Below are 23,692 nucleotides of genomic sequence, written 5' to 3'. Positions count from 1 at the left end.
ACCTTACGGAGTAGAGCGGACGAAGAGTCTCGCACTTGGAATGGAGATGGGAGATGGGATGATGGATTGATTGAAGCGAAAGACTCAATGAATGAATGGCCGACCGATTTTGGAATGCGAAAGATGGGTTGAGGGTCTCGGACCTCGCGAGGGAAGCTTATGGATGAAGTGAAATACACGAATAGTGAGGACTGGAGTCCTCGTGTCGTTTAAGTACATCGTCGCAGATTATGATTATCATATCTAATCTATTCGAACAAGGTGGGAGGAACAGGAGCGCTGGGTATGAGCGTCGCTAGATAGCAGGCAAACGCAAACGCAAAGAACGCCGTAGTGGGCGAAAGAAGCATTAACACGCGAACACGAAGCAAGTCTATATTCAACACCATCACTTCACCCGGGATAGATAGCACCCCTAAACAGCGCCCTCAGGCTTAATCTGCACACCCTCCCTCACACGCCCACGGACATTCGACGCCGTCCCCGTCGTAAACGCATCCTCGCAAACGGGCCACCTCGCGCCCTCCTCCCAGTACTTCGCATGGTGCTTCTTCTTGTTCAGCAGCCCCGACAAATCAAGCGGGTCGATGAACGTCTCCAGTTTCGTGCGCGAGTCCAGCCACCCGGGCCCCATGCGCTCCGTGACGCCGTCGAAGTCGAGGTACCGCGTTTTATCGCGTGGGAGGTAGCGCCCAGGGTGCAGCATGTTGATCCAGAAGGTGAAGAGGACCATTGGGGCGGCGTCGAATGCGTATAGTAGCCACTCCTGGCGCTGGAAGTACGTGCATGTTGAGCTGCATGCCACGCCTGGGGGGTCGAGCGTGTAGAGGGCTTCGACGGCGCGGTAGATGCAGCGGAATAGCACGATCGTTGATGTGCCATAGAGGGTGTAGAAGAGGAAGCGGAGATTGCGAGGGAGCATTCCGGCGCGTGCGCACTTGCGGTGCAGGGTTGCGATGATGGATACCAGCCCTATCTCGACGATGCATTGCAGGATCACGGATACGGTAATGAGCGTCGCGCCGCTGCGGTACTTGTCTAACTCTGTTGCGCCTGTCGCGATGCGGGCGCCTCCGGCTGCTGTGAGGCCTTCGACGACGGCGCCGATGTACACGAAGAAGAAGACGGTGCGGTTGGGGTTGAGCCAGGCGAACATGGGGATGTAGTGCATGATGCGGCCGAGGATGTTGTAGGCTGAGGCCGAGAAGACGGGGGGTGCGGCGTAGACGAAGACCGTTGCGGCGATGTAGAGGTTTACGTGCTCTGGGCTGTAGCTGGAGAGGGCGCGGAGGATCCAGCCGATTGTGTAGAGGAGGGAGCCCCAGAACATCCAGAAGGTGATTCTCCAGAAACGATAGCGGCTGTGGATGTTAGCATGTCTATCCTGGTATATGGGGGAGAGACACTGACAAGTTCTGGTAGATGTGCGTTGCCAAGGATAAACTCAGCACGCAGGCAAAGACGATAGGCAGCACATGGCTCGCCTTGTACTCGTAGATTCCAGTCACAGGGTCCATTTGGCCAGATTCAAAGACGATGTCAGCGTGTCTTGCCTGAGGAGCTCTTGAGTCTGGGGTCAAGGCCTATTATAAGCGCTGGCCGCACTTTGACCACCATATTCAGCCCTTCGTCTGTGCCATACGGCGGCACATGGCGACAAAAGCAGTTAGAGGCAGCGGGGCCAAGCATCGACGTCGGCGGAGTCATCGCTCGCGGCTCGTCCAAGGTGCTGACGGGGGCCGATTTGGCGCCCGATCGGACCAGGACGGGCGTGTTCGTCCGAAACCAAGCAGGGCGCAGCTGAGATAGGGCAAACGTGATTGAAACGAGATCCTTTCCTAATCGAGCGACATGTGCCGACTTTCGGACGCCCTTACCATGGGGCTGGCACGGAGATGCCCGCTTGGTGAAGATGAGAGACGCGGTGCCTGGGGATCGAGGCACCCACGCTCTCCAGCCTCAGTCACGTGCGACCGGCGCCAAATCAAGCCTCATCTGGACTAGCGTCGCGATACAGATCGGCCAATCAGACGGCCTTCCCCTGTGAGGACGGAGTGTATCTCGAATTTCTATGTAGACGTGTTGAGTATAAGAACAAAGGAAAGCGCAGTGATGGAATGGAGAGAAGCAGACAAGAAACAGGATACCCGAGACGATGGCGGACAAATCTCCTTCTCTCATTCCCTTTCTGGGTGCCATGACGGCCGCGCAGAAGGACGCGGTGAGTTTAGTTTCAAGCAGACAGCAGCAGTTACTGATCCATAGCAGACATACTCCTCGGGTCGAGGTCCTGTAGCGCCGTACGCCAACCTTCAAGACATGGCTCAAGACCCCTACCCTCCCCAGTCGTACCATACCCGGAAGCCCTCCCGGTCCATCCATATCGACTTGACCGGCTGGGAACAAAAGGCTATCCCCATCACCGAGGGGGGACCAGGCGGTGCAGTTTTATACACAGCCGACCTGACGAGAAGCACCTCTCAGATGAGATTCTTCGCCGGGCAATCGCAGACAACGCTCGCGACTGTCAACGCCCAAGCTCCGAACTCACGCATCGCGGTCAACATGCATGGACATAATATCACCATGCATATCACAACCAGGCTGCGCAAGGAGGCGAAGTACGGATCTCCGTCGCTGCAAAATGCTCCCATGACGTGGAAGAGCCAGAGCATGAAGGTGGTCGACTTTGAGCTGCGCGATGGAAACGCCATTCCCCTGGCGCAGTTCAACCCTCATCCCTCCTGGTCACGACGAGAAGCCGGCCGGTTGGACCTTTTCGGCCCCAGCGTTAGCAGTGGGCGATTGATGGAGGAGATTGTGGTTACGGCGGTGGCTTTGGTTCATTCGACGAACATACAACTGGAGGAAGCTGCAGGTGGACCTGGGCCATCGTAGCCGGATTTACCGGGGCAATGGGCGCAGTGGGGATGTGATCGTCTGTTGTTGATTATAGTTCAGGTTGGCGCGATATTGGGCGTTATGCTGGACATTGGTGCGCATTCTCTATAGCATAATTTGGTCTTCTGAGGACTGATCGCTGTAGGGTAACTAGATGGTAGTTAGCAATTATGATCCTTCTTGAAACAAACCTACACGTGAAATAGCTCGTCAGTCTGGATACCTCACGGTAGTTATGGCAGTGATAAGCAAGAATAGCGAGGGTGAGACAGGGCTCAGGGCAAACAGCCAGGTTATAGACGGCCAGGTACAGCCGCATCAACCTGGCCAGTAAGAATGTCTGATGAGCTTATTCGCCCGAATGGCAAATGATATCAGGCCTCAGACTGCGTTTCAGCCGCTGCGCCTCGCCAAGCCCATCTTGGCGGCCGTCACGGCGAGAGTCGAGACCTCCAACTCAGAAGTCACTCTACCTCTCATCATCTTCCTTATATCGGTTGAAACACAATCACCGTTTATTGTTCACCATGCCAGGTGTACCGTCCGGAAGAGGCTGCGACAACTGCCGCAAGTCCAAGAAGAAGGTGGGTAGCGACGACCCCACAGCGGATGGCCCGACCCCTCGCTATGTGGATACGGACGTCTGCTTGATCTTTGAACCTCGAGCTAACACCTTACAGTGCGATGAAGCAAAGCCCGTCTGCACGCGATGTGCGCGCCGGGGTATCGAATGTGTTGGTGCTGGCGAAAAGCGCTACAAGTTCATGGAGGAAGGCCCCGCCATCGCCAGAAAGCGAGCTGCGAAGAGCCAAGCCAACCCGGTAGAGCGAAAGGAAGTCGTCCGTCGTGTCTCCGTCAATCCGACAAATAGCGCTGCTCTCCTAGGTCAGCGTCTAGTAGCAGCTGTCAAACCGCAGACGAGCCTGAGATATAATCTGGCGTGGGCGTTTGGTGGCTATTTGGCCCTCATCCCTCGACGCTTGGGCATCAACGAGGCGCTGGACGCAGCCACAGATGCTTTAGTAACAGCACATCAGACATTTTCGTCTTGCAAGGAAATCACTGTCCCTTCGCTAACAAAGTACTCCCGAGCTTTGGGAGCGCTGACCAGGTGTCTTGATAACCCTCGCACGGCCAGCACAACAGAGACGCTCTGTGCGGTGAATGTGCTGCTACTGGTCCAGGTGACTGCTATGGAATGCTTCGAACTGCTTATCGCTGACCTTAGCAGCATATTTTGGGCCCTGCCGACTGGAGATGGACTGGCCATGCCGAAGGAGCGGCGAAGATACTCAAGGCTCGAAGAAGCTTTGCTCCTCGAGATCGGTTTGAGCAGATACTTCTGATGTCTTTGCGTGGACCAGTGGTAGGCCTTTTCTAGAGCTCTGGGCCATATTTGGGCTAATGGTCATCAGTTATTTGAAGGACTGTTCAACCCGCGCATCGAATTGACCCAGGAGGAATGGAAGGAGCTGGTGGTGAACGAGCTAGACGCAAATACCCCAGAAGGCGACATGCTTCTTAATCTCTCGCAGATCCGGGACATCTTGGGTCGAGTGAAGACCAATCCAGATGGTCTCGCCGGGTTGCTGATCCTGCAAGCTGAGATGAGGAGCCTATACACCAAGACACGAAAGACCTGCGACGTCCTCCGCACAGAACTCGACCTGATCGAGAATCCTGGCGAGAAAAATCCTGCGAATCCGTACGGACTTCCTCCAACGTGGCTCCATGCCCTCACTCAACGATCCTACGGTCTTGCCATCACCATCGCCATGTACATGCACTACGCGCTTGTCGTCATGCGAGCAATGGACCCCGAGACAGCCGCGGACGTCAACCACCTTGCCTTTGAGCTGATCAGTATCGCCGAGAATGCAATTCAATATCGACCGTTTGGCGCGGGGTATGTCATTGTGGGGCTGATTGCAGCAATGATGACGGTCCAGAACCCGTCCTTGCGCATCCTGCTACAGTCCTGGTTTGATGACTATCGCAGCGACTTTAACATGCCGGACCTGGTGAAGTTGGGGGAGAGAGAGAATTTCGACCTCTTGGACCCGTTTGGATCTCGCGAGTGGCCGGAGGGGTTGGCGGAGACCGAGGAGCATGCCTTGTACGACCCGTTTCTCCTAGAAGCGCCGACGGCCCCTGAATATGAGATACCCCTGGTTGGTTGAGGTTCTGTACGACGTTCTGATGGAATACTAGCGAGTTTGACCGTAATAATAGATTGAAGAAGCTTCCAGCTTGTTCTTGAGCGAGTGAAGTGCAGACTGCCAAGTCATGTGACACTCTGGGTGGAGCCAATGATGCGACGATGCGCTGAACCGTGGAACTGCCCTCTTCCCAGTCAACACGCTCCTCATGTCATCCTGCCTGCCCTCTCTGCCCTCCGTGGCTTTTTCTCCCTCCTTTGTCCGCTTCCAACCGCAATAACACGATCTATCCCTATCAATCATGGCAGAACCCTCGCTAAGCTCGTCGCACAATGGCTCGTCCCAGCGGGACCAGGCCATCCTCTCGCAACATCTCGATCCCCAATTCACCGCTTCCCTCCACGAAGAGGCTATCCTCCCCGACAACGGCGATGGCGCGGCCTCGAACTCGACCGATCCCTCCGAGCCTCAATCCTCGCTTCTCCTTCAGGGAGGAGACATGCACCGTGACCTTTACCGCCTCGACGCCAAAACGAAGCGTGCACGCATGGACAAACGGGCAGCGACCTTTTCCGCCATTCCCCGCGAACACGATCTCGTTGACGAGGGCGGTGCGACGCTCGAACCCGGTGCCTTTCGTCGGAACTTTATCCGTAATCAGCAGGGCTATGACCACCCCGCCCTTCATCGTTCGTTCCTCGAATACCTAGACATGTACGGCAATTTCGCGGGCGAGGATCTGGAGGAATCGGAGGATGAAACGGAACAAGGGGAAGAGGATACACAGGAGGAAGGGGAGCGGAGACCGTTGCTCGGGGGCCGCAAGCACAAGCGCTCGCGCTCTAATCGGCCGGGTGATGCCTCGAACACGAAGACCTTCTTCACCCTGCTCAAGGCGTTTATCGGCACTGGGATTATCTTCCTGCCAAAAGCGTTTCGAAATGGAGGTATTCTGTTCTCGTCGCTCACCCTGGTGACGGTTTCTTTGATCTCGACGCTATGCTTTCATCTCTTGCTGGAATGTCGGCGGCGTTATGGCGGAGGATATGGCGATCTTGGAGAGCAGATCGCCGGCCCTAGGCTCCGATCGTTGATCTTGGCTTCGGTGGCCATTTCTCAGATCGGGTTCGTCTGCGCCTGTCTCATCTTCACGGCTGAAAACATGCGAGCGTTCTTCTTGGCTGTAGTGCCCGAGACCGTTCAGTCCCTGTCGACACTCCGCTTGATTGTACTCCAGCTGGTTGTACTCACCCCTTTGGCCATGATCCGGAATATCTCCAAGCTGGGCCCGATCGCGCTGATTGCGGATGCCTTTATCCTCTTCGGTCTGGGTTACATCTACTGCTATGACCTTGCGAGTTTGGCGAGCCGGGGCATGGCACCGAACGTGGACCTGTTCAACTCCGACACCTTTACCCTGACTATCGGATCGTGCATCTTCACGTTCGAGGGTATTGGCTTGATCCTTCCTATCCAATCATCTATGAAGAAGCCGCAGTGCTTTGATCGACTGCTCTACACCGTCATGTTCATCATCACCGTTCTGTTTACCGGCGTCGGTGCTCTTTCGTATGCCACTTTTGGCGCCGACACAAAAACTGAAATCATCAGCAACCTTCCTCAGAACAGGCGCCTGGTCAACACCGTCCAGTTCCTCTATTCTATTGCCATCTTGGTCGGAACTCCGATTCAACTGTTCCCGCCAGTTCGCATCATCGAAGGGAACCTGTTCGGATCGGCGTCTGGCAAGCGAGATCCCGGGATCAAGTGGAAGAAGAATTCCTTCCGAACAGTCGCCGTCCTTGCATGTGGTGTAATTGCAGCCGTCGGGGCAGGCGATCTGGACAAGTTCGTGTCTCTCATTGGATCATTTGCCTGTGTACCGCTTGTGTACATCTACCCGGCGTACCTGCATTGGAAGGGTGTCGCCGATTCTACATGGGCCAAGCGCGGTGATTTAGCCATGATGGTATTGGGATTCATATTCATGGTCTACACCACCGCAGCGACGGTTTCCAGCTGGGTGGCCGACTCATGATGACAAGGCTTGGTAGATGCAACGTAACGTCGGAGAATAACGAACCAGTAGGATAGCCACGAACAAAAGCAATTATGAATCAGACACCCCCTTTATAGACATGGGCTCGCCACGTTACGCAGGCCTTGTCCTGTCGGCTATAGACTTGGAAAAGTCGCCACGTTCTGGACGCCGAGTCGTGACACCCTGACGCCTTATGCACCTTGACTCCCGAGTACCAATACCACCGTACCATAGCCCCGGACCCTGCACACCGCGGCCGTCAGCCCTAGCCACCGTGACACGAACTATTAATATACCAGGGGGCCGCGATTCGCTCGCGAGATGCAGGATAAGCTTGAGGCTGCGCGGGCTGGTCGATCCCGGCCCGATTTGGAGTGGAGGATGATCTGCGTTCAGCTATTTACTCTGAGTTAGTATAAAGGTCTGTAGACCGTGGCGTTGTATCCCTGGATGGAGATTTCCAGGCTACTACTCTATCACGATGCGGTATACACATCTCCTCGCCGCAGTATCGGCATTCTTCGCGCTCGCTTCGGCCGACGAGTCCATCACCACCAATAGCACAAACACGACAAGATTAACAGGCACGTGCTACAACCTCGATGGCTCTGAAGCGTCAGGTCACATTCCCTGCGGCACCGGCGAGACAGTCAACTGCTGCCACAAAGACGACATTTGCATGTCAAATGGACTTTGCTACCAACAGGGGGATCGGTCGGTTCTGTCAAGAGGGACTTGTACAGATGAGGAATGGGGTGAGGGGTGCTATGCGCCTTGTTGTACGTTGCTCTTCGCAATACACCCGCCTCTCTGAGAATCGTAAGGCCCTTTGCTGATGAGTATTGCTTCCAGCCGAGTATAACCGCAACTCCACCGTGACGATCGTGAACGCCGAGTCTGGGGATGAGCCAGAGTACTGCTGTGGCTCTGTACGGACAGAAGCCGACGATGAGAATGAAAACGATGATGGTTCTCTCTCCTGCGAGTTCGGCGACCCATTCACGATACCAACTGGAGCAGCTATCCCAAGCGTCGCCAGGTTATCACCAACGTCAACGTCAACCGCCACCTCAACACCACACTCGGACAGCGATGACGAATCCGAAGACAAAGACAAAGACGAAGACGAAGAAACCTCCCCGTCCAGCTCCAATAGCCACAAACATACCCACACCAAAATGACAACCGCCCTCGCCATAGCCCTCAGCATCGGAATCCCCCTCGGCCTAGCCACCATCTGTTTCGTCCTGTGGGCAATCTGGGAGCGACGCCGGCGGCAGCTACGCGATGTCGAAGCACGCACGCTTGGTTCCAATGGTAGCGTGGATTTGCCCGGCCTCCATCATCGCTATGGGCCGATTCCGAGTTCTAGTGGGAGGGGCACGCCGAATCAGAGTGGGTTTTTTGTGCCGCAGACACAGGCACAGGCACAGGTGCAGGTTGGGCCTCAGACTCAGACTCAGGGTGCGGGTGTGGGTGTGCGTTCGCCGACGCCTACGCCTCCGGCTACCTCTGCGCAGCTGCAGATGCAGTGGGCGGAGGTTCAATGGCAAAGTCGGGATCCGGAAATGCGGCGGGCGAGCACGGCGTCGGGGACTGGGACGGAGTGGGCTACACCAAGTCAGGGATCGACTAGCACCTGAATTTGGTGAGTTCGTGGCTGGGCTTGTACTTGTATGGTTGTTTCCATGTTGTGCATTGTGCATCCATGCGGCGCTGTCGGACTCGTCAGTTAATTGTGTTTTTTTTTTTCGTTCGCTGGAGGATATCTGTGTCTGATGTTTTGATAGAGAATCGCATGTCATAGCGCGGCGAGTTGTTGATCTGATTACACAGTTTGTTTTGTTAACGCTGCATGGGAATGATAGTGTCTCCAATTCCATCTGGTAATGGTAATGGTGATTGAACTAAGACGTGATTCGACACTTGCCCACCATTGACTCTTGTCTCCTCGCTACCTTACAAGACTCCCTGAGCTCTTACCCGAACCCTAGATACTATGCAGCATAAGCCCTCAATACATATGCCCCTGGTTACTTCGCTTCTGCTTACGCCAGGCGAATTAAATTAAGCGGAGTGTCTTGGCGACGCCGAATTCATTCGAGTCTGTGTCTAATACACTGGGATCCTCAGGTAGAGTCTGACTATGTTGTCCAGAACACTGGCTCCAGTACCAGCTCGAGACCCGGAGACCCGAGCGAGATGGGGCCGTGGGCATGCCGGGGACCCGTGTACGATGTTTGACGATGAATGAATGCTGCCTGATTACTGGGATACTGGCTTTCCCCAGGTTCATGTATATACAACGAGCCTGTGGGTGGTTTGCCAAATGCCAAATGCCAAAGGCCAAAGGCCAAACAAAATAATACCTTGACCGTATAGTCTCGCTCGATGTTTCTATGTAGATGCATCATTTTGTCTATGTCTATCCATTTCTATTTCTACATGTCTATCCTATACGCAACCTTCTTCCCTCCTTCATGAAAAGCAAAAAGCCATCACGCCTGCTTATCCGCATAAGGCGCCAATTTACTCTTCCTCCGCAGCCTCGGCCCATAAATCAGAAACAGCACCGGGATCGGAATCATGATCACCGCTATACACCCCAGCAGCGTCCCCGCCCACTGGATCCCCATGTTGTTGAACATCTGGCGCGTGAAGAGCGGGAACACGCCGCCGACCATGGACCGCATCATGGTGTTGGCCGCGAAGGCGGAGGCCGCGCTACGTAGGTTACTTTGTTAGATGCGTTGGTGGAGATGTGGGAAGAGAAGGGAGGGACGTACAAGTTCAGGTAGGAGTCCAGGATGTAGTTGAAGCCTTGCATGAAGATGGAGGTTAGGCCGAAGCCCACCAGCACGCCGGAGGCTGTGGGCGCCATCCAGTGGATTGAGGGGTTGTAGCCGGTCCAGCCGAACCTGTTGTTGCGTTAGTATGTTTGTGTATCGTGGTGTGACGGAGACCGAAGTCAGGGACGGGGACGTACCAGAAAAGACCTCCTGCGAATGCGATACCGCCTGCGATGCATGGAGGCAGGCGCCACTCGGGGATGGGGACGTTGTTATTCGCGACCAACTTGCGCGTGTAGGACTTGTAGAAGGAGAGAACGAAGCCCGCGCCTAGGATTTCGCCGATGATTAATCCGATGAACGGGAGTCCGCTGACTCCGAGCGACATCCCGTGGACGCCTTGGAAGACGAGCGGGAAGGCTTGCAGCATGGCGTAGCACAGGCCGTAGAGGAAGGACATGTACAGCGTCATGAGGAAGGCAATTGGCTCGGTGAAGAGGATCCGGAACGGACGCGCAAAGTTCTTGGTGACGAGCTCGCGGATGTCGATTTCGAGTTCCTCCTGGCGGGCGTGGATGCCCCAGTTGCGCGTTTGGCGGCGGAGGATGGCTGCCTTTTGGACGAGGATGATGGGTGCGTATGTTTCCTGTGCGCAGACGACTAGCAGGCCTAGAGCGAAGAAGCCGACGATGGCGGGGACGTAAAGTGTCCATCTCCAACCTAGGTGGCTCTCTGCTGTGTATCCTCCGACGAATGGGGCGGTGTATGGTCCCAAGAAGACGGACATGGTATAGACAGCTATGGCGATACCGCGGTGGTGGCTGTTGAAGAGATCCGACAGACTGGCCGGCACCAACGCGATGAGACTCGCGGCGAAGAGTCCAGAGAAAAACCGGGTCAGCATGATCGTTTGCGTATCTTTCGCGGTGGCCGTCGCGATGATGAAGATGTCGAATCCCAGCATTCCCACTAGCAGCGGCACCCGTCGGCCGATGAGTTCAGACATGGGCGCCCAGATGGTCGGTCCGGCCGCGAAACCAAGCACATACAGCGTCGTCCCAAGCGCACCTACTTCCTTTCCAAACCCGAACTCGCTCATCGTGCCTGGGGTCGCAGTAGCGAAGACCGAACTGCCATACGCAGCAACCAGCGCAGCGAACGTCAAAATGCACCCTAGGATCACCCTGCTTGCGTCAGCGCCAGGTGGTACTCGAACAGTGCGAAACGTACCTCCTCTTCATCGGCCAATTCTGGGGATGCATCGGGTCGTCTGGTCCCTCAAACTCGACGATATATGCCTCGACATTCGGCAGGTCAGGGGGATAGGGCTTCCCAGCGCCGAGGGGCAGCCATTGCTCGCGCGGAATGCGACTGCGACTCGACCCGACCGTCTCCTGCTGCTGAAGCCGGTAGGTGTTGATGCGCTCCAGCTCGACTTCCTCTTCTCCATCGGGCGTCGGCAGGCGGGCCGACTCGGCGTCGATGTCGATGGAGCTGTCGTCCCCGGTCTTTTCAAGCGGCGGCATCTTGACTTTGAGCTCTTGAGGAACGACGGGCGCACAATTCAGGCAAAAAAGGCGTCATGGCAGGTAATAAATGTTCAGCTCGAGCGGGTCTGGATTTCGCAGAAAGAGCTTGCGGGTGGGTCAGTGGCCAATGGATAACGCCATCATGGGCTTAAAAACCTCTTGTTAGTTGTTATCACCAACCGCGGGGGATTTCCGCGGCCAAGAGCGCAAAGCCAGTGGTTCCGATGCCCAATTCCGGCGCACATTCGTGGATGCTTGGGCAGTGGCCCGGTGGGTGTGTGGTTCCCGACTTTGCGGACCGGGCGCCCGGGTGTTCGGCATCTTATTTTGATTTCCAATGATCCTTCGCTATGCCGAGTTACTCGCAGTCACAATGCCTCGGTCCACTTTATTTTGGTATCAAACTGCTGTATCGCTCGTTTCACTGCTCTCTGAACATGCTGCTGCTGCCAGTCAGTACCAGAAACTCAACTATTGTCTATAAAGCAGTGTTGCTGGGACCGATTGCGATGCCGGATCTTCGCAGCCACTATTGACGATCCACTCCTAGAAGGGACTGCCATATAATCAATCTCTCCGGAGCAATAACAAAAGCAATATGTGTCCGACATTTCTAAGCTGGTCTTGCGCTGGCACCAGACTGAAGAGACATTGACGGCCGCTTCTGTATCCCTAGACTGCAGTCACTGTTAGGACACAACTTCATATAAACATGTTCGTGCATTATGCGTTCATCTCTCGAGCCGGAGTCATCCCACAGCTCCCCAAGCTTGTGACTGCACGGGCGTACCCTCATTGAATCATGTAGGGTGGGGTTTATTAGATGCTTGTGATGCTTGAACGTCAATAGCGGCTCCGTCTGTCTCCATCTAATATAAACAAGGGCTCTGATCATGCCGGAAGGTGCCGTATGGTGACAAAGCTGTCCGTTGTAAGTCAAGTCTCAACAGACCGTGCGTCCGCGAATGCATTCTGAGTCGAGACGATGCACCTCGAACTGATCCATTCCAGAGGCCTTCTTATCTGTAAGAGACGGAGGTTGTCCCAGGATGCCGGCCTCGGTTGTGTTGACGGCTCTGGCCAACGTGATCTGCAGCAGATGTGAGCCCTTCACCGGACTTCTTCGTCTATGTTCCTGTCCCATCATGTCATGTATAGATATCGTCAGAATGCGCTTCCATCAAGCCTCGCTCCGACGAGGCGCTCACGTTGAACCTCGGGCTCATGTCGAACCTCCACTCGAGAGCTGCCTCCGCGACCACCATTCCGAAGGTGACCTGCTTCCATGCCGAAATATTACACCCTCTAATCGTGGATATAACGCATTGGGACCGGCTGTACAAGAAGCCTATGTGCCATGGTCGAATTGCACCACCGAGGGCGACGACGATGTGTCCGGCAGACGCCGAGTGCAACACAGCATATTCCTCGGGCTCCGAGACCACCACACCTGAGCCTTCAACGGACCAATGGCTGGAGCCTTCGCAGGAGTCGATGACGATCGGTCGGAGTGAGGAGAGAAGAGATGAAGAAAGGAATGAAATCGCCGGGGATACGAGGCGATTTAAAAACCGCGAAAATTGTGTAGCGAGGCCTTGTGCTACACCAGGTCCCTGCTGGAGCAAACACGCACACCTTCCACCACCTTCCATCTCGTGTCGCTGTGGCTATCGGTATCGGAGCAATGAGCGTTATCTGAACTCTGGCTTGTTGGAATGCGGACTTGGAAACTTTGCAGTTGACTTCGTCCCTGGGGTTTGTCCTGCGGGAAACTGTTTCCGACATGGCCGATGACAGCGAAATGCGGGGAATAAATTGCAGCCCCTCCCCCAGCTCCAGCCTCCTCGAGCTCCCCAACACCAGATCCCAGTTCTTCGATCCAGATCCAACAAAATGATCACTGGCCTAGCCCACGTCAACCTCCTCGTCCCCGCAGACTCGCTCGACCACGCCGAGGCCTTTTACGGGGGAACACTCGGCCTCACCTCCGCGCCAGTCCCGCATTTACAGAAGGGTACCATTCTCTGGTACGCCATCACCTTCCAGACAACCTTAAGTGATGGGAGTCGCTGACGCTTTCCTGGTAGGTTCAACCTCGGCACCTCCGGCCAGCAAATCCACGTTGCGCCGGGCGTCAACGAGACCATGACCTCCGATCGGCATCCGTGCTTTAAGTTGGAATCGCTGGAGAAGTTGTTGGAGTTGCAGCGGCGGATATGGGATCATCATGTGCGCGGGGGAGATGCGGCGCCCCTGGATGCTGATATGCCTGGTGAGAACTCCGGGACCAAGGGCGTCGAGTATCCGAGTCGCTTCTTTGCTAGGGATTATGCGGGGAATAAGTTGGAGTTTAGTCTTTAGGGTTGGGATAATGGAATTTATCATTTTGCTCGTGTTTATCTTGATGACTGCTCTTTGTTTGGTTTCCGGGGAGATACTGATTCGTAAGGGAGTATGCACTTAATAGGAAATGAGTGAGTTCGATGTCTGACTATATCTTTCACCCGGCTGACCAGCTCTCCAGCTAATGATAGGCGAGTGCATTACAACGCGATCAACGCATCATACTGCTCCTGATCAACCGACAAAACCGACAAGTGCCGCAAGAACGTCAAGTCGTGCTCGTTGTTCCTCGCCCAGTTGCCAGACGTCACATCAGTCGATTCCCACGCCTCAACTCCCGGGTTACTGCCCACGCGGTCATTCAGCAGATACGCCTTGCCCTCCTCCACGTTATCCCAGAACGGGTACGGGCCCTCGAAGCTCAGACTGTCCTCGATCGTGCCGTCGAGCGGCGTCCACTCGCCCAAGAGTCCGTCTGTGCTGATGTCCTGGATCGGCGACGTCGTCGCCCCGTCGACGTAGTACCGGATTAGCGTGTTTTCGTCGACTTTCAGAAACGACAGATCGATGGCTGTCTCGTTGCCCAGGGTGATGTAGGTGGATGGCTCGGTGAAGGTGCGGAAGTCGCTTGTGTATGCGTAGCGCAGGCTGTTGAGGAGGACGGGCGAGCCGGTGTGGTTGGGGTCGTCTTCGGCGAACTATGTCTCGTTAGAGTTGTCAGGAACAGGTGGGTAGGGAGACGCACCAGTTGCGCTGCCCAGTGGACAAAGTACTGCCCCTGCTCCTCGTCCCAGATGGCATCCGGTGCCCAGGCCATACCCGCCTGCTCGTCCTCCACCGTGACTAGGCGCTCGTCCGTCCAGTTCACAAGATCCGTGCTCTCCCAGACAAAGATCGCTCGCGAGCCGTTGCTCGATGCGGCGCCCCAGTTTGTCTGTGCGTGTCAGTTCTCGTCAATCAACCATGCAAGGAGTTTGAGTGCGTACGGTGTCGATGTCCAGGTCTGTCCCGATGATATAGTACTTCCCCTCATCGTCGCCCTCGCCTCGGATGATGGTCGTGTCTCGAATCGCCTTTGTGCCGAGGGTTGGCGTGATGACGGCGTTCCCGCCGTTGATTCTCTCGAAGCCTAGGGGGTCGTCGTTGGAACTCAATGCGAAGTAGACACTCTCGTCTTCGGTTGTCCAGTAGACTGCCAGGTAGCCGACTTTTGTCTCGTCCACTTTTTTGGGGGGATGCTTTGACCCGATGTGGGGGAGGGCGAAAATGCCGGGGAGGGAGAGGGAGAGAAGGGCTAGAGAGGGGAGCTTCATCTTGCTGTAGAACTAGTCCGTGTAAGCCAGGAACGTTTGAGCGCTCTGGTCGATCTGTCCAGGTATTAGCCTGAGGACGCACCTCTATTTATGGTCCTCTCCCTCGCCCGTATAGTCCTTAGGCACCGGCAGCCCATCCCATCATGCCACAAACCCCGAACCTACATCTGCTTCTCCTGCGGGATCTTGGCACCCTCAGCATCAATGACGTTTTTTCCGGCCTGCATGTTTGCACCCTGCAGAATTCAATGATCGGCAGAACCGCCGGTGATTGTCCGGAATAGTCAAGTGCCTGGGCTGGGGTTTCATCTGTTTAGGGCTCTCCCCGCATTTCATGTACATATGTGGGGTGGCTTCGGGTTAATGTGCGCCATTCTACCGAGGTGAAGTAAATCGAGGGGCGGCTAATATACGGAGTATTGACGCTGTGACTCCGAGGAAGTGTGTGCATTTTGAGATGTGTTGTGATGTCATTTGAGGAAATCGAAAAGAAGGCTTGACGCAGGTTTGTGTAAGCGGGATATTACGATATAACACCCCCGGCACAAGTGTCCGACATTCCAAGCTTGACTACTCCGTACAACAGCTTCTATTCAACTGGACCCTCTGGCTCTCGTGACTCGCCTTCCTCGGCTTTTACAGCAGATTGAGGACACATCTTGCCCTCCCCTTCATCCCACCGGTAAACAATCCCACTGCCAACGTTATAGTTATAGTAATTGTTCGTCCCGCCAGGAACAACCGCCTTGCGAAAGGTGATGTTGATCCTCCCCTTATGTGCCTCTCCACCTTTCCGCTTGGGAATACTATGCAGCCAGTTCGACTGCGTCTCGCCTCTCATGACGACCATATCGCCCGACGCAAGCGAGAACTTCAGCGGCTGGTTACTGACTCCCGGCGCCTGACTCGGCTTGTGCCGCATGAGGAAGTCTCGCTGTGCACCAAGCGATATGGACGCGATGGACGGGTTCGGGCCCAGGAACCGCTCGTCGTCCGAGTGGTAGGAGATGCTGTCGTCGCCGGTGGCGTAGTAGTTCACCAGGCAGAAGTTGTACGTTGAGCCATCGCCAATCGCGGCTTCAACGCTTTGCCGGAGTTTGTCGAGACATTCCGGGATTGGGCGTGGTCTGTACTGGTACTTGGTTGACGGGATGGGTTTGCGCGTCTTGCTGTCCACGGGTATAAGCGCGTCTGGGGTGACGTCGGACCCTGTGGCTGAAGCTGGAGCGAACTCTGCAGTTGCGTCGATCCCAAATACCGTTGTGAAACGCGGGGTGTTTATTTGTGTCGTCTGGCCCCCGCGTTTGATGGAGTATTGGACCCTGTAAAAGGGGAGTTCGCGACGCAGGAACTGGAATAGCTCGCGCGCCGCCGGGGAGGGAAGCAGAGGGTGGAAGTAGAGTAGGTTGAGATGCGGCTGATTGGTGATGCTTTTGGACTGCGCTTGGCTTAGATTGTCGAGGGCGCTGGTTAGTGAGGGTGGGAGGGAGGCGATTGGATGCGGATAGCTGGGGTGGTGGGTGTACGAGATGGGGGCGGAGAGCTCCTCGTCAGCCTTGAGCTTTTTGCTCTTGGGAGGTGTGACTGTTTTGTAAAACGATTCTAGCGTCCGTTTTGCCATTCTGTTGTCGTTGGTTGCGTACGCCAGGTTTGAGATAGATTGGCGCGGTGTTGTCTGTCTCATGATGTCACCGCAACGTCTTTTGTCGGATCTCGAGAGATCTAGAGGTGCAAGCCTGCAAGATGCCTCCGTTTGCCTGCCCCTGCATGGCTCGGAATCAACTTTGCTAGTAGTTTCTATGGGCGTTTGATTGCTCGGTATCAGCAGGGATATCCTAGTTCTCTTTCTAATCAATCGAACTTCATGATCACCTTACTACAACACATCTTTCAAGGCTGACCCCTACAAATATATATCTGCACTGTGCAGTCCCTGGCGCGTCTAATTGTAATACTGCGATAGTCAACTATGTCAACCGACTACCTTGGATGTTTAATAGTCGGAAGTGACAGCCACAACCTTAACATAAGCGCTGTTCCAGACAGTACAACTCTGATCTGCCTTGTAGTCGAACATTGTCTGCTTCCGAAGGTCGGGCTCTCGGGCACTATCTACGGTATTGGCATCAGCCACAACAAGGCTATGAGGTTAAAATCTCTTAACAATAATAACAACGGCTTTCAAGTTTCAGCTGACCCGCTGGGCGCTGCCGCGTCTTGGTCTTGGTTGCCTCGAGCGTCAGTGGCATAAGCGATGAGTGTTCCACAACCACTGTCAATCTGGCAAACTTCTCCGTCCTGCATTGACGGATAATCATCATGCAGTTATAATAAGACAAATTGTACAATGATAATATCGTGTATCACTATCACGGTGGTAAGATGGTAGGCCTCGACGTTGGGCGGGACCACGTGCGATGAGGCTGAATCGGCCCTCTGGCTTTGAACTCCGACCAACTCCACCCCATCCATCTCCCTCTCTTTCCAACACCCACTCTCCAGGCATCCTTTGCTGCCCACGCCTTGTTTTGTCCTCGTTTTTATTTCTTCATCGTTCATATTCTTTCTCTCTTATTGTCCTTCGCTTTTACGGCCTTTTTAACGGCCCTTTTTTGTGCCGCCCGCCCCTCGAGTCATGAGCCAGCGCTTCCCCGACCGAGTCTCCAACAATTGACGGTCGGTCGCCTTTCCACCGCGCCTCAACCTTCTCACCCTCCCCGACCTCTTCGACCTCGATGATTTCTCTCCAGAATGGCGAATTACCACAATGGCAATCTTCCTTACGGGCAGCCGGGGAACCAGCAGCCCTATGATGCCTACACCCCTCCGTCCACCAACCCGCCGCTCCGACGAATGCCAAGTTACAGCGCGGGGGACGACACGAGTCTCTTTGCTCCCCCATCCACTCACTCGAGGGTCGCAGAGAACCATAGATATCCCAATCGTGCGAGCGTCGGCGAGCCTCCAGTATCCTATGGCCAGCGCGACGACTACGGCGAGCCTCGATACGCTCATATCCCCTCGGCTACTTCGCCGCCTCGCGCCCGCGCCCAGTCCCAGTCCAGCTACCAATACCAGTATGGTTCATTAGGACCGATGTCGCCGACCCAGACCTCCTACAACCCCCAACAATATGCCCTACCTCCTACCTCGTCGCATCAGCGTACCGGATACAGCCCGCTGTCATATTCCTCCTCGAATTCCTACGGCAACAGCAACAACAGCACCTCGCCAACCCATCAGCCGTATAACCCGGCCGCTTACCAAGCGACGAACATTGGCAGCCTTGGGTCTCCCACAATACAGCGTCAGTCGAGCATGCTTTTCGCTCAGACGCCCCTCTCACCAAGCCCGTTTGGATCATCGCACCCTTCGTTACCTCCTCCGCCTCCACCGCGTGGACCTGATCACCCTTACGGCGGCCGTCCCTCGCCACAATATCCGAGCGCATCGCCAGGAGTCCAGTATGGATTTCCGCAGCACTCATCCACCGCTTCAACGTATAACAGTCTGGCCTCTCCAACTACACCGAGCATGACCTACGCACCCGGTAGCGGATCGCTCTCCGGCATGGCATCGTATAACTCCCGTCCATACGGCGGAGTTCCGGTCGCATCGCACTTCTCCCATCCTTCTCATCTTTCGGATCCCAACCGGACACCCTCGGTGGATGAAGAGCCGCCCGAGCCGCCGGCGCACCTCTCCTCGGGGGATACCTACGACAAATCCTACAATTCGGTGCACATTCCAGCTCGGTCCCTTCCGACGCCTCCCGTTCACCAATCTCAGTCGTCAATGTCCCCCCGAAGAACGGATACCCTGACGAGACATCCACAGGCACGCCCCCTTCCAGGGCCTCCAGTCGATTCAGAGTATGGGTATCTGAACGGCGGCGCACAATCTGCGGATCAAGCATTGACCTACGATGGCTTAGTCAGGGAAGTTGACGCCGCTATCCCGGACAAACAGTGGACCAGTTATCAGTCCGATAGGCCGCTCCACATTGACATGAATTCCCAGGACTCCGTTGATCGACTGAACCTACCGGGATCTGCGCATCCTTCCTCGGATTCTGTCCCCTCCCACCTTTCCCCTGACGAAAGACATACCCATACGAATGGGAACATGGCCACAGGTACCGGGCAGTATGTGAACTACGATGCCTACAGCGATGATAGTGACGCCGAAGCGGAGGCGGGCTTGGCGATGCTGCGGATGGCTGATGAAGAGGATCGCGCGCAGGCTGAGCGGCTGCAGGAACGATCGCGCCAGGAGACCAATGCCTCAAATACGAGCTCCCTGGTTAAACGACCATCAGTTACGGCTGCCTCACCAGTTCAAGTCACTCGTGCTGAATGGTATCCTGCTCATAGTGGAAACAGCTCCTTAGGACATTCCCCGTATGACGACAGCGCTTTAGCCGCGAGCCCATATGGCAATGAAGCCAGCTACGCCAGCCATCATCAAGTCGTCACTTCCGGTTCCCGTCACAGCTCTAATGCATCTCGCGAGGACCGCGCAGAGTACTCCGACGATTATGACTATCCTCCGATCGAAGATGATTACGCGTTCCATCCATTCCCCGAATTGCCATCAACTGCACGAGTTGATGCCGCCGGCACGGGTGGTCTATCCGAACCAAGCGCATACAACCGACGGATGAGTTTTGATTATGGTGATGAAACAGATGGCTCGTTATCGCACCGCAGGCAGTCCCATCATTCAGGGAGTGAAGGCTCTCTTGTCGGCGAGGAACCTGGGGATCTGTTCTTCCACCCTGGAATGCGGCCCCTCCCTCCACCTCCAGAAGGACCTGCAGATAACGCGACATTAATACCACACTTACTGCCGGCTGGCACATATCGACAAATAGAGTCGGACTATTCATCTTCCTACGTCTCTGTTCCAACACCAGATGCGTACGCAGTAGCCGCACCCAGTCCTACACATTTTTCGCGGTCCACATCTTTGACGAGCCATCCAATTGCACCACGTGCTGACCCACCAATTAGGTCTAAGACCGATGCAGACAGGGTGAAATACAAGCAACAACAGGAGATGCTGCGGCAGGGTGGCTCCAAGTTTGATTCACCTCTGGACATGGTATCACCTGGCATTCCCCTTGATCTGCCTATAATACCCACCGGTCGCCGCAAGAAGTTCCATCCGTCCAAGCTGTCGTCCGAGGACTTCCGACGCTGCGCAGAACCGTGGGCGCTCAGCTCCGTTTTGGCCTGGATCCGAGATCTGACAGAAGATGAGAATGACTTGAAAACACACGCCGTCATCGATGCCATCGTCGCTCTGTTCACTCACAAAGTCCCAACTATGAATATCGCTGACGCCGAGACACTTGCTGCACGTGTTGTTGAGAACATGTTTGACCAAGGAGCCCTCATTGAGGACGAGGAATGGGTCAAGTTTGGCAACGGCATGATGTCCGGTGTGCTGTTCCAGATCACCGGTACTGGGTGCTACTCCCCGTTGTTACATGAGGAGGAGAAGGACGCCGAGGTTGTCGGACGCTGCTACTCGCATCACTGTATGCGGACGCTCAAGAAAGTGAATTTGAGGGCGCAGGTCATGGAGCCGCAGAAGAAGGCGGAAGACTGGGTGACTTTCTACAAGGTTACAAAAGAGATGTTGGAGATACACTCCAAGAAGGAAATCGACCGACAGAACAATTTACACGAGATCGTTACTACTGAAGACTCCTTCATAGGGCAACTTGATGTTCTTCGAGAACTCTATCGCGACCGACTGGCGACGGCTGAACCTTCCATCATCCCACCCAAACGCGCAAACAAGTTCCTCCACGAAGTCTTTGGCAGGGTCGATGCGGTAAAGAGGGTAAATGAGGAATATCTCCTTGCGCAGTTGAAGTATCGGCAAAAAGAACAGGGTCCGTTTATTGTTGGGTTCAGTGACATTTTCCGAGAATGGATTCGCAAGGCAAAGGCCGTGTACACCAGCTATGCAGAGACGTTCCCCCACGCAAACTACCTCATTCGCAAAGAGGCCGAGAGGAATGTTGTCTTCCGCCAGTTTCTCAGCACAGCTCGGGATCATAAGCTCTCCAATCGTCTCAGTTGGGATACCTTCCTGAAGGCTCCCATCACCCGAATTCAGCGATATACTCTGCTTCTGTCGACGGTTCATCGCAACATGCCGAAGGACTCCGAGGAGAAGGCCAACCTAGCACAGGCTATCGAAGAGATCAAGGTCGTCGCGTTGGAGTGCGACAACAAGGTCGGCGAAATGAGCAAGAAGGTCGACCTGAGAGAGCTGGCTTCCAAGCTTCAACTTCGCCCAGAAATGAGAAAGCGTGTGGAACTGAACCTGGACTTCTTGGGCCGGGAGGTCGTCTTCCGTGGTGACTTGCAGCGGCCGGGCTCCCGAACGCGTTTCTTGGTCGATACGCATGCCATTCTCTTCGACCATTTCCTCGTCTTGGCGAAACTATCCATTACCAGAGATCCCGCCAAGCCAATGAAATACGAAGTATACGATGTATCGAAGTTGCCTATTCCGATGGATCTCTTGGTACTTGAGAGCACCCGAGAAGACCCAGTCGTGAAATCTGCCGTCAGGGGAGTAGTTGCCGCTGGTCAATCTCCTCAGCCTGGCGTTGTAGCCCAGGCTGGCAACGCCGATAAGGGTCTCGTTCCTGCCACGGACTTGGGATCTAAAGATGACAAAGTGTTGTATCCTTTCAAGGTCAAGCATCTGGGTATGAACGAAACTTATGTCCTATACGCACCCTCGGCGCAAAATCGAAAGGACTGGTGTGATAGGATTACCGAAGCAAAGACGAAGCATGCCGCGTCTTTGTATGCTCAGAATGCTGAGCCTTTCCGTCTGCGCGTTTTGGCCGACACTGCCTTTGCCAGCAACGACGCCTCTCCGCCGACGCACAGTGCTATAATCAAGGGGACGCCTCTGCATCGCGCCGTCAAGGAAGTTGAAAAGCAGTACCCTGCGTCGGCTCGACCGAACCCCATTTGTCGGGCGGCGGTCCATTGTGCTACTGTCTTCGAACAACCTCCTGGACGCAAGATGTGTGCAATCGGGACTGACTACGGGGTTTACCTTTCCGAGTACAATGATCCCAGGGGATGGTCTAGAGTAAGTCTATCTGTGTTTGTCTTTTTTTGACTTCTGCTGATGATATAGGCAATTGCCATGGCCCGCGTGACGCAAATCGCGGTCTTTGAAGAATTCAACCTTTTCCTCTTGATTGCCGACAAGTCCTTGATTGCATACCACCTTGACGTTGTCTGCCCAACGAGCGGCGTGCCTGCATCAGCATCCAACGATTCAGCCCGGCGAGCACCACAGAAACTCTCTGGGAATAGAGAAGTAGGCTTCTTTGCGGCCGGACACATGAAAGACCGTACGCTGGTCATGTACAAAAAGCGTGACGGCCTGTCGTCGACATTCAAGGTTTGTCAAGACCGCTCTTTTCGCGAAGCTGGCTAATGTTGGTGCAATAGATTCTGGAGCCCGTCCTGCAAAAGTCGGCAACGAGTAGAGGTCGATTCTTCAGCTCCCGCCGATCCAACACCGAATTCTTCCGCGAATATGACGAGTTCTACATCCCCGCCGAGAGTTACGGGATCAACTTGTTCCACTCCTCGCTCGCGATCTCGACCCAGAAGGGAATCGAGATTCTCACCCTCGATAAGAAGCAGACATGGTCTGTCCCTGAATTCCGCACCGAGGCTCAGGAGGCGCAGGCACATCTCAGTGAGATCGGGCGCCGCATCACCGGTCTTCGGCCCCTGGGCATGTTCCGCCTCAGTGACGCAGAGTTCCTGGTCACGTACACCGAGTGTGCGGTATACGTCAACCAGCACGGCGATGTATCTCGCAGTGTCGTGCTGGAATTTGTCGGTCGCGCCCACTCGGCCTGTCTTTACGGCAAGTTCCTGATTCTCTTCAACGACGACTTTGTCGAGGTGCGAAACGCCATGAACGGCCGGTTGCGCCAAGTCATTCCTGGCCATAATGTGGTCTGCCTCGACGATGGTAGTCGCCTTCCTGGCTCAGGGGTGAACAGTATTCCCACCAGCTCGGGCGACACCGTCAACCTGTCGAGCGGCTCGTCCAATGGAGCCTCACTGGCCAGCCAAGGCCGCACAGTCAAGATCTGCATGCAACATCCTGACTACGCACGTAATCTGATTATCCTTGAGCTCATTGAAAACGAGGGCTCCAAGGATTAATCTTTGCTCTATTGTCCTCGAACTTCCTCTCTTCTACGCCTTCTATTCCGGATGACCATATTACGAATATTTGCGCAACGAGACACTAACTCATGCATTTCCTGCCCTTTCCTTTTGGACATCTATACCCATTTTGCTTACGCTGTTGGCGGCTTCATTATCATGGTAACATGTTTGTATGAATTGTTTTTCTGTGTGGCATTCCCGCACATGTATGTATATATTGTCTTTAGCGAAGAGCTTCTTTCAGGCTACGCGTATGCTCTACTTGTTCTTGTCTACTCGGTGCATTGTAATGCTTCGATAACCCTCTTACTGCCAAGCCCCGGCATCCGGTAGATAGGAAGCGCCTCTATACTCGAGGACTACCCAGCCCATGCATGCAGCGCAAT

At 54.8% G+C, this 23,692-nt stretch overlaps 11 protein-coding genes across 11 annotated transcripts; 6 read left to right on the top strand and 5 right to left on the bottom strand.

Annotated features, from left to right (window-relative positions):
• Nucleotides 1-415: 415 nt before the first annotated feature.
• DSM5745_06939 (uncharacterized protein) lies at nucleotides 416-1,517 on the bottom strand (the record flags this gene model as incomplete). The annotated part of the gene is made up of 2 exons (XM_026748955.1): nucleotides 416-1,361; nucleotides 1,411-1,517. The coding sequence occupies 2 exons, from the start codon at nucleotides 1,515-1,517 to the stop codon at nucleotides 416-418; spliced, it is 1,053 nt and encodes a 350-aa protein (XP_026602045.1).
• A 638-nt stretch (nucleotides 1,518-2,155) lies between these two features.
• DSM5745_06938 (uncharacterized protein) lies at nucleotides 2,156-2,898 on the top strand (the record flags this gene model as incomplete). Its single annotated transcript, XM_026748954.1, has 2 exons — nucleotides 2,156-2,221; nucleotides 2,269-2,898. 2 exons carry the CDS (start codon nucleotides 2,156-2,158, stop codon nucleotides 2,896-2,898), a joined length of 696 nt encoding a protein of 231 aa, XP_026602044.1.
• A 530-nt stretch (nucleotides 2,899-3,428) lies between these two features.
• On the top strand, nucleotides 3,429-5,081 carry DSM5745_06937 (Zn(II)2Cys6 transcription factor domain-containing protein; the record flags this gene model as incomplete). The annotated part of the gene is made up of 4 exons (XM_026748953.1): nucleotides 3,429-3,530; nucleotides 3,582-4,085; nucleotides 4,133-4,267; nucleotides 4,317-5,081. 4 exons carry the CDS (start codon nucleotides 3,429-3,431, stop codon nucleotides 5,079-5,081), a joined length of 1,506 nt encoding a protein of 501 aa, XP_026602043.1.
• A 280-nt stretch (nucleotides 5,082-5,361) lies between these two features.
• On the top strand, nucleotides 5,362-7,098 carry DSM5745_06936 (putative amino acid transporter; the record flags this gene model as incomplete). Its single annotated transcript, XM_026748952.1, has 1 exon — nucleotides 5,362-7,098. The coding sequence occupies one exon, from the start codon at nucleotides 5,362-5,364 to the stop codon at nucleotides 7,096-7,098; it is 1,737 nt and encodes a 578-aa protein (XP_026602042.1).
• A 484-nt stretch (nucleotides 7,099-7,582) lies between these two features.
• On the top strand, nucleotides 7,583-8,744 carry DSM5745_06935 (uncharacterized protein; the record flags this gene model as incomplete). Its single annotated transcript, XM_026748951.1, has 2 exons — nucleotides 7,583-7,880; nucleotides 7,954-8,744. The coding sequence occupies 2 exons, from the start codon at nucleotides 7,583-7,585 to the stop codon at nucleotides 8,742-8,744; spliced, it is 1,089 nt and encodes a 362-aa protein (XP_026602041.1).
• An 886-nt stretch (nucleotides 8,745-9,630) lies between these two features.
• Nucleotides 9,631-11,416, bottom strand: DSM5745_06934 (MFS transporter; the record flags this gene model as incomplete). Its single annotated transcript, XM_026748950.1, has 5 exons — nucleotides 9,631-9,697; nucleotides 9,727-9,825; nucleotides 9,888-10,019; nucleotides 10,088-11,074; nucleotides 11,121-11,416. The coding sequence occupies 5 exons, from the start codon at nucleotides 11,414-11,416 to the stop codon at nucleotides 9,631-9,633; spliced, it is 1,581 nt and encodes a 526-aa protein (XP_026602040.1).
• Nucleotides 11,417-12,362: 946 nt separating this feature from the next.
• On the bottom strand, nucleotides 12,363-13,071 carry DSM5745_06933 (uncharacterized protein; the record flags this gene model as incomplete). Its single annotated transcript, XM_026748949.1, has 2 exons — nucleotides 12,363-12,554; nucleotides 12,628-13,071. 2 exons carry the CDS (start codon nucleotides 13,069-13,071, stop codon nucleotides 12,363-12,365), a joined length of 636 nt encoding a protein of 211 aa, XP_026602039.1.
• Nucleotides 13,072-13,312: 241 nt separating this feature from the next.
• On the top strand, nucleotides 13,313-13,780 carry DSM5745_06932 (putative glyoxalase family protein; the record flags this gene model as incomplete). The annotated part of the gene is made up of 2 exons (XM_026748948.1): nucleotides 13,313-13,446; nucleotides 13,507-13,780. The coding sequence occupies 2 exons, from the start codon at nucleotides 13,313-13,315 to the stop codon at nucleotides 13,778-13,780; spliced, it is 408 nt and encodes a 135-aa protein (XP_026602038.1).
• A 182-nt stretch (nucleotides 13,781-13,962) lies between these two features.
• On the bottom strand, nucleotides 13,963-15,075 carry DSM5745_06931 (glycoside hydrolase family 43 protein; the record flags this gene model as incomplete). Its single annotated transcript, XM_026748947.1, has 3 exons — nucleotides 13,963-14,460; nucleotides 14,508-14,696; nucleotides 14,749-15,075. The coding sequence occupies 3 exons, from the start codon at nucleotides 15,073-15,075 to the stop codon at nucleotides 13,963-13,965; spliced, it is 1,014 nt and encodes a 337-aa protein (XP_026602037.1).
• A 589-nt stretch (nucleotides 15,076-15,664) lies between these two features.
• Nucleotides 15,665-16,759, bottom strand: DSM5745_06930 (alpha-ketoglutarate-dependent dioxygenase AlkB family protein; the record flags this gene model as incomplete). Its single annotated transcript, XM_026748946.1, has 1 exon — nucleotides 15,665-16,759. One exon carries the CDS (start codon nucleotides 16,757-16,759, stop codon nucleotides 15,665-15,667), a length of 1,095 nt encoding a protein of 364 aa, XP_026602036.1.
• A 1,067-nt stretch (nucleotides 16,760-17,826) lies between these two features.
• On the top strand, nucleotides 17,827-23,300 carry DSM5745_06929 (putative Rho guanyl nucleotide exchange factor; the record flags this gene model as incomplete). The annotated part of the gene is made up of 3 exons (XM_026748945.1): nucleotides 17,827-22,200; nucleotides 22,249-22,518; nucleotides 22,569-23,300. 3 exons carry the CDS (start codon nucleotides 17,827-17,829, stop codon nucleotides 23,298-23,300), a joined length of 5,376 nt encoding a protein of 1,791 aa, XP_026602035.1.
• Between the last annotated feature and the right edge of the window lie 392 nt (nucleotides 23,301-23,692).

The sequence above is a fragment of the Aspergillus mulundensis genome (assembly GCF_003369625.1).
Source record: "Aspergillus mulundensis strain DSM 5745 chromosome Unknown scaffold_7, whole genome shotgun sequence".
Taxonomy (NCBI): Eukaryota; Fungi; Ascomycota; class Eurotiomycetes; order Eurotiales; family Aspergillaceae; genus Aspergillus; species Aspergillus mulundensis.
Note: the sequence above shows the minus strand (reverse complement) of the source record. Positions and strands in the feature narration are given on the sequence as shown.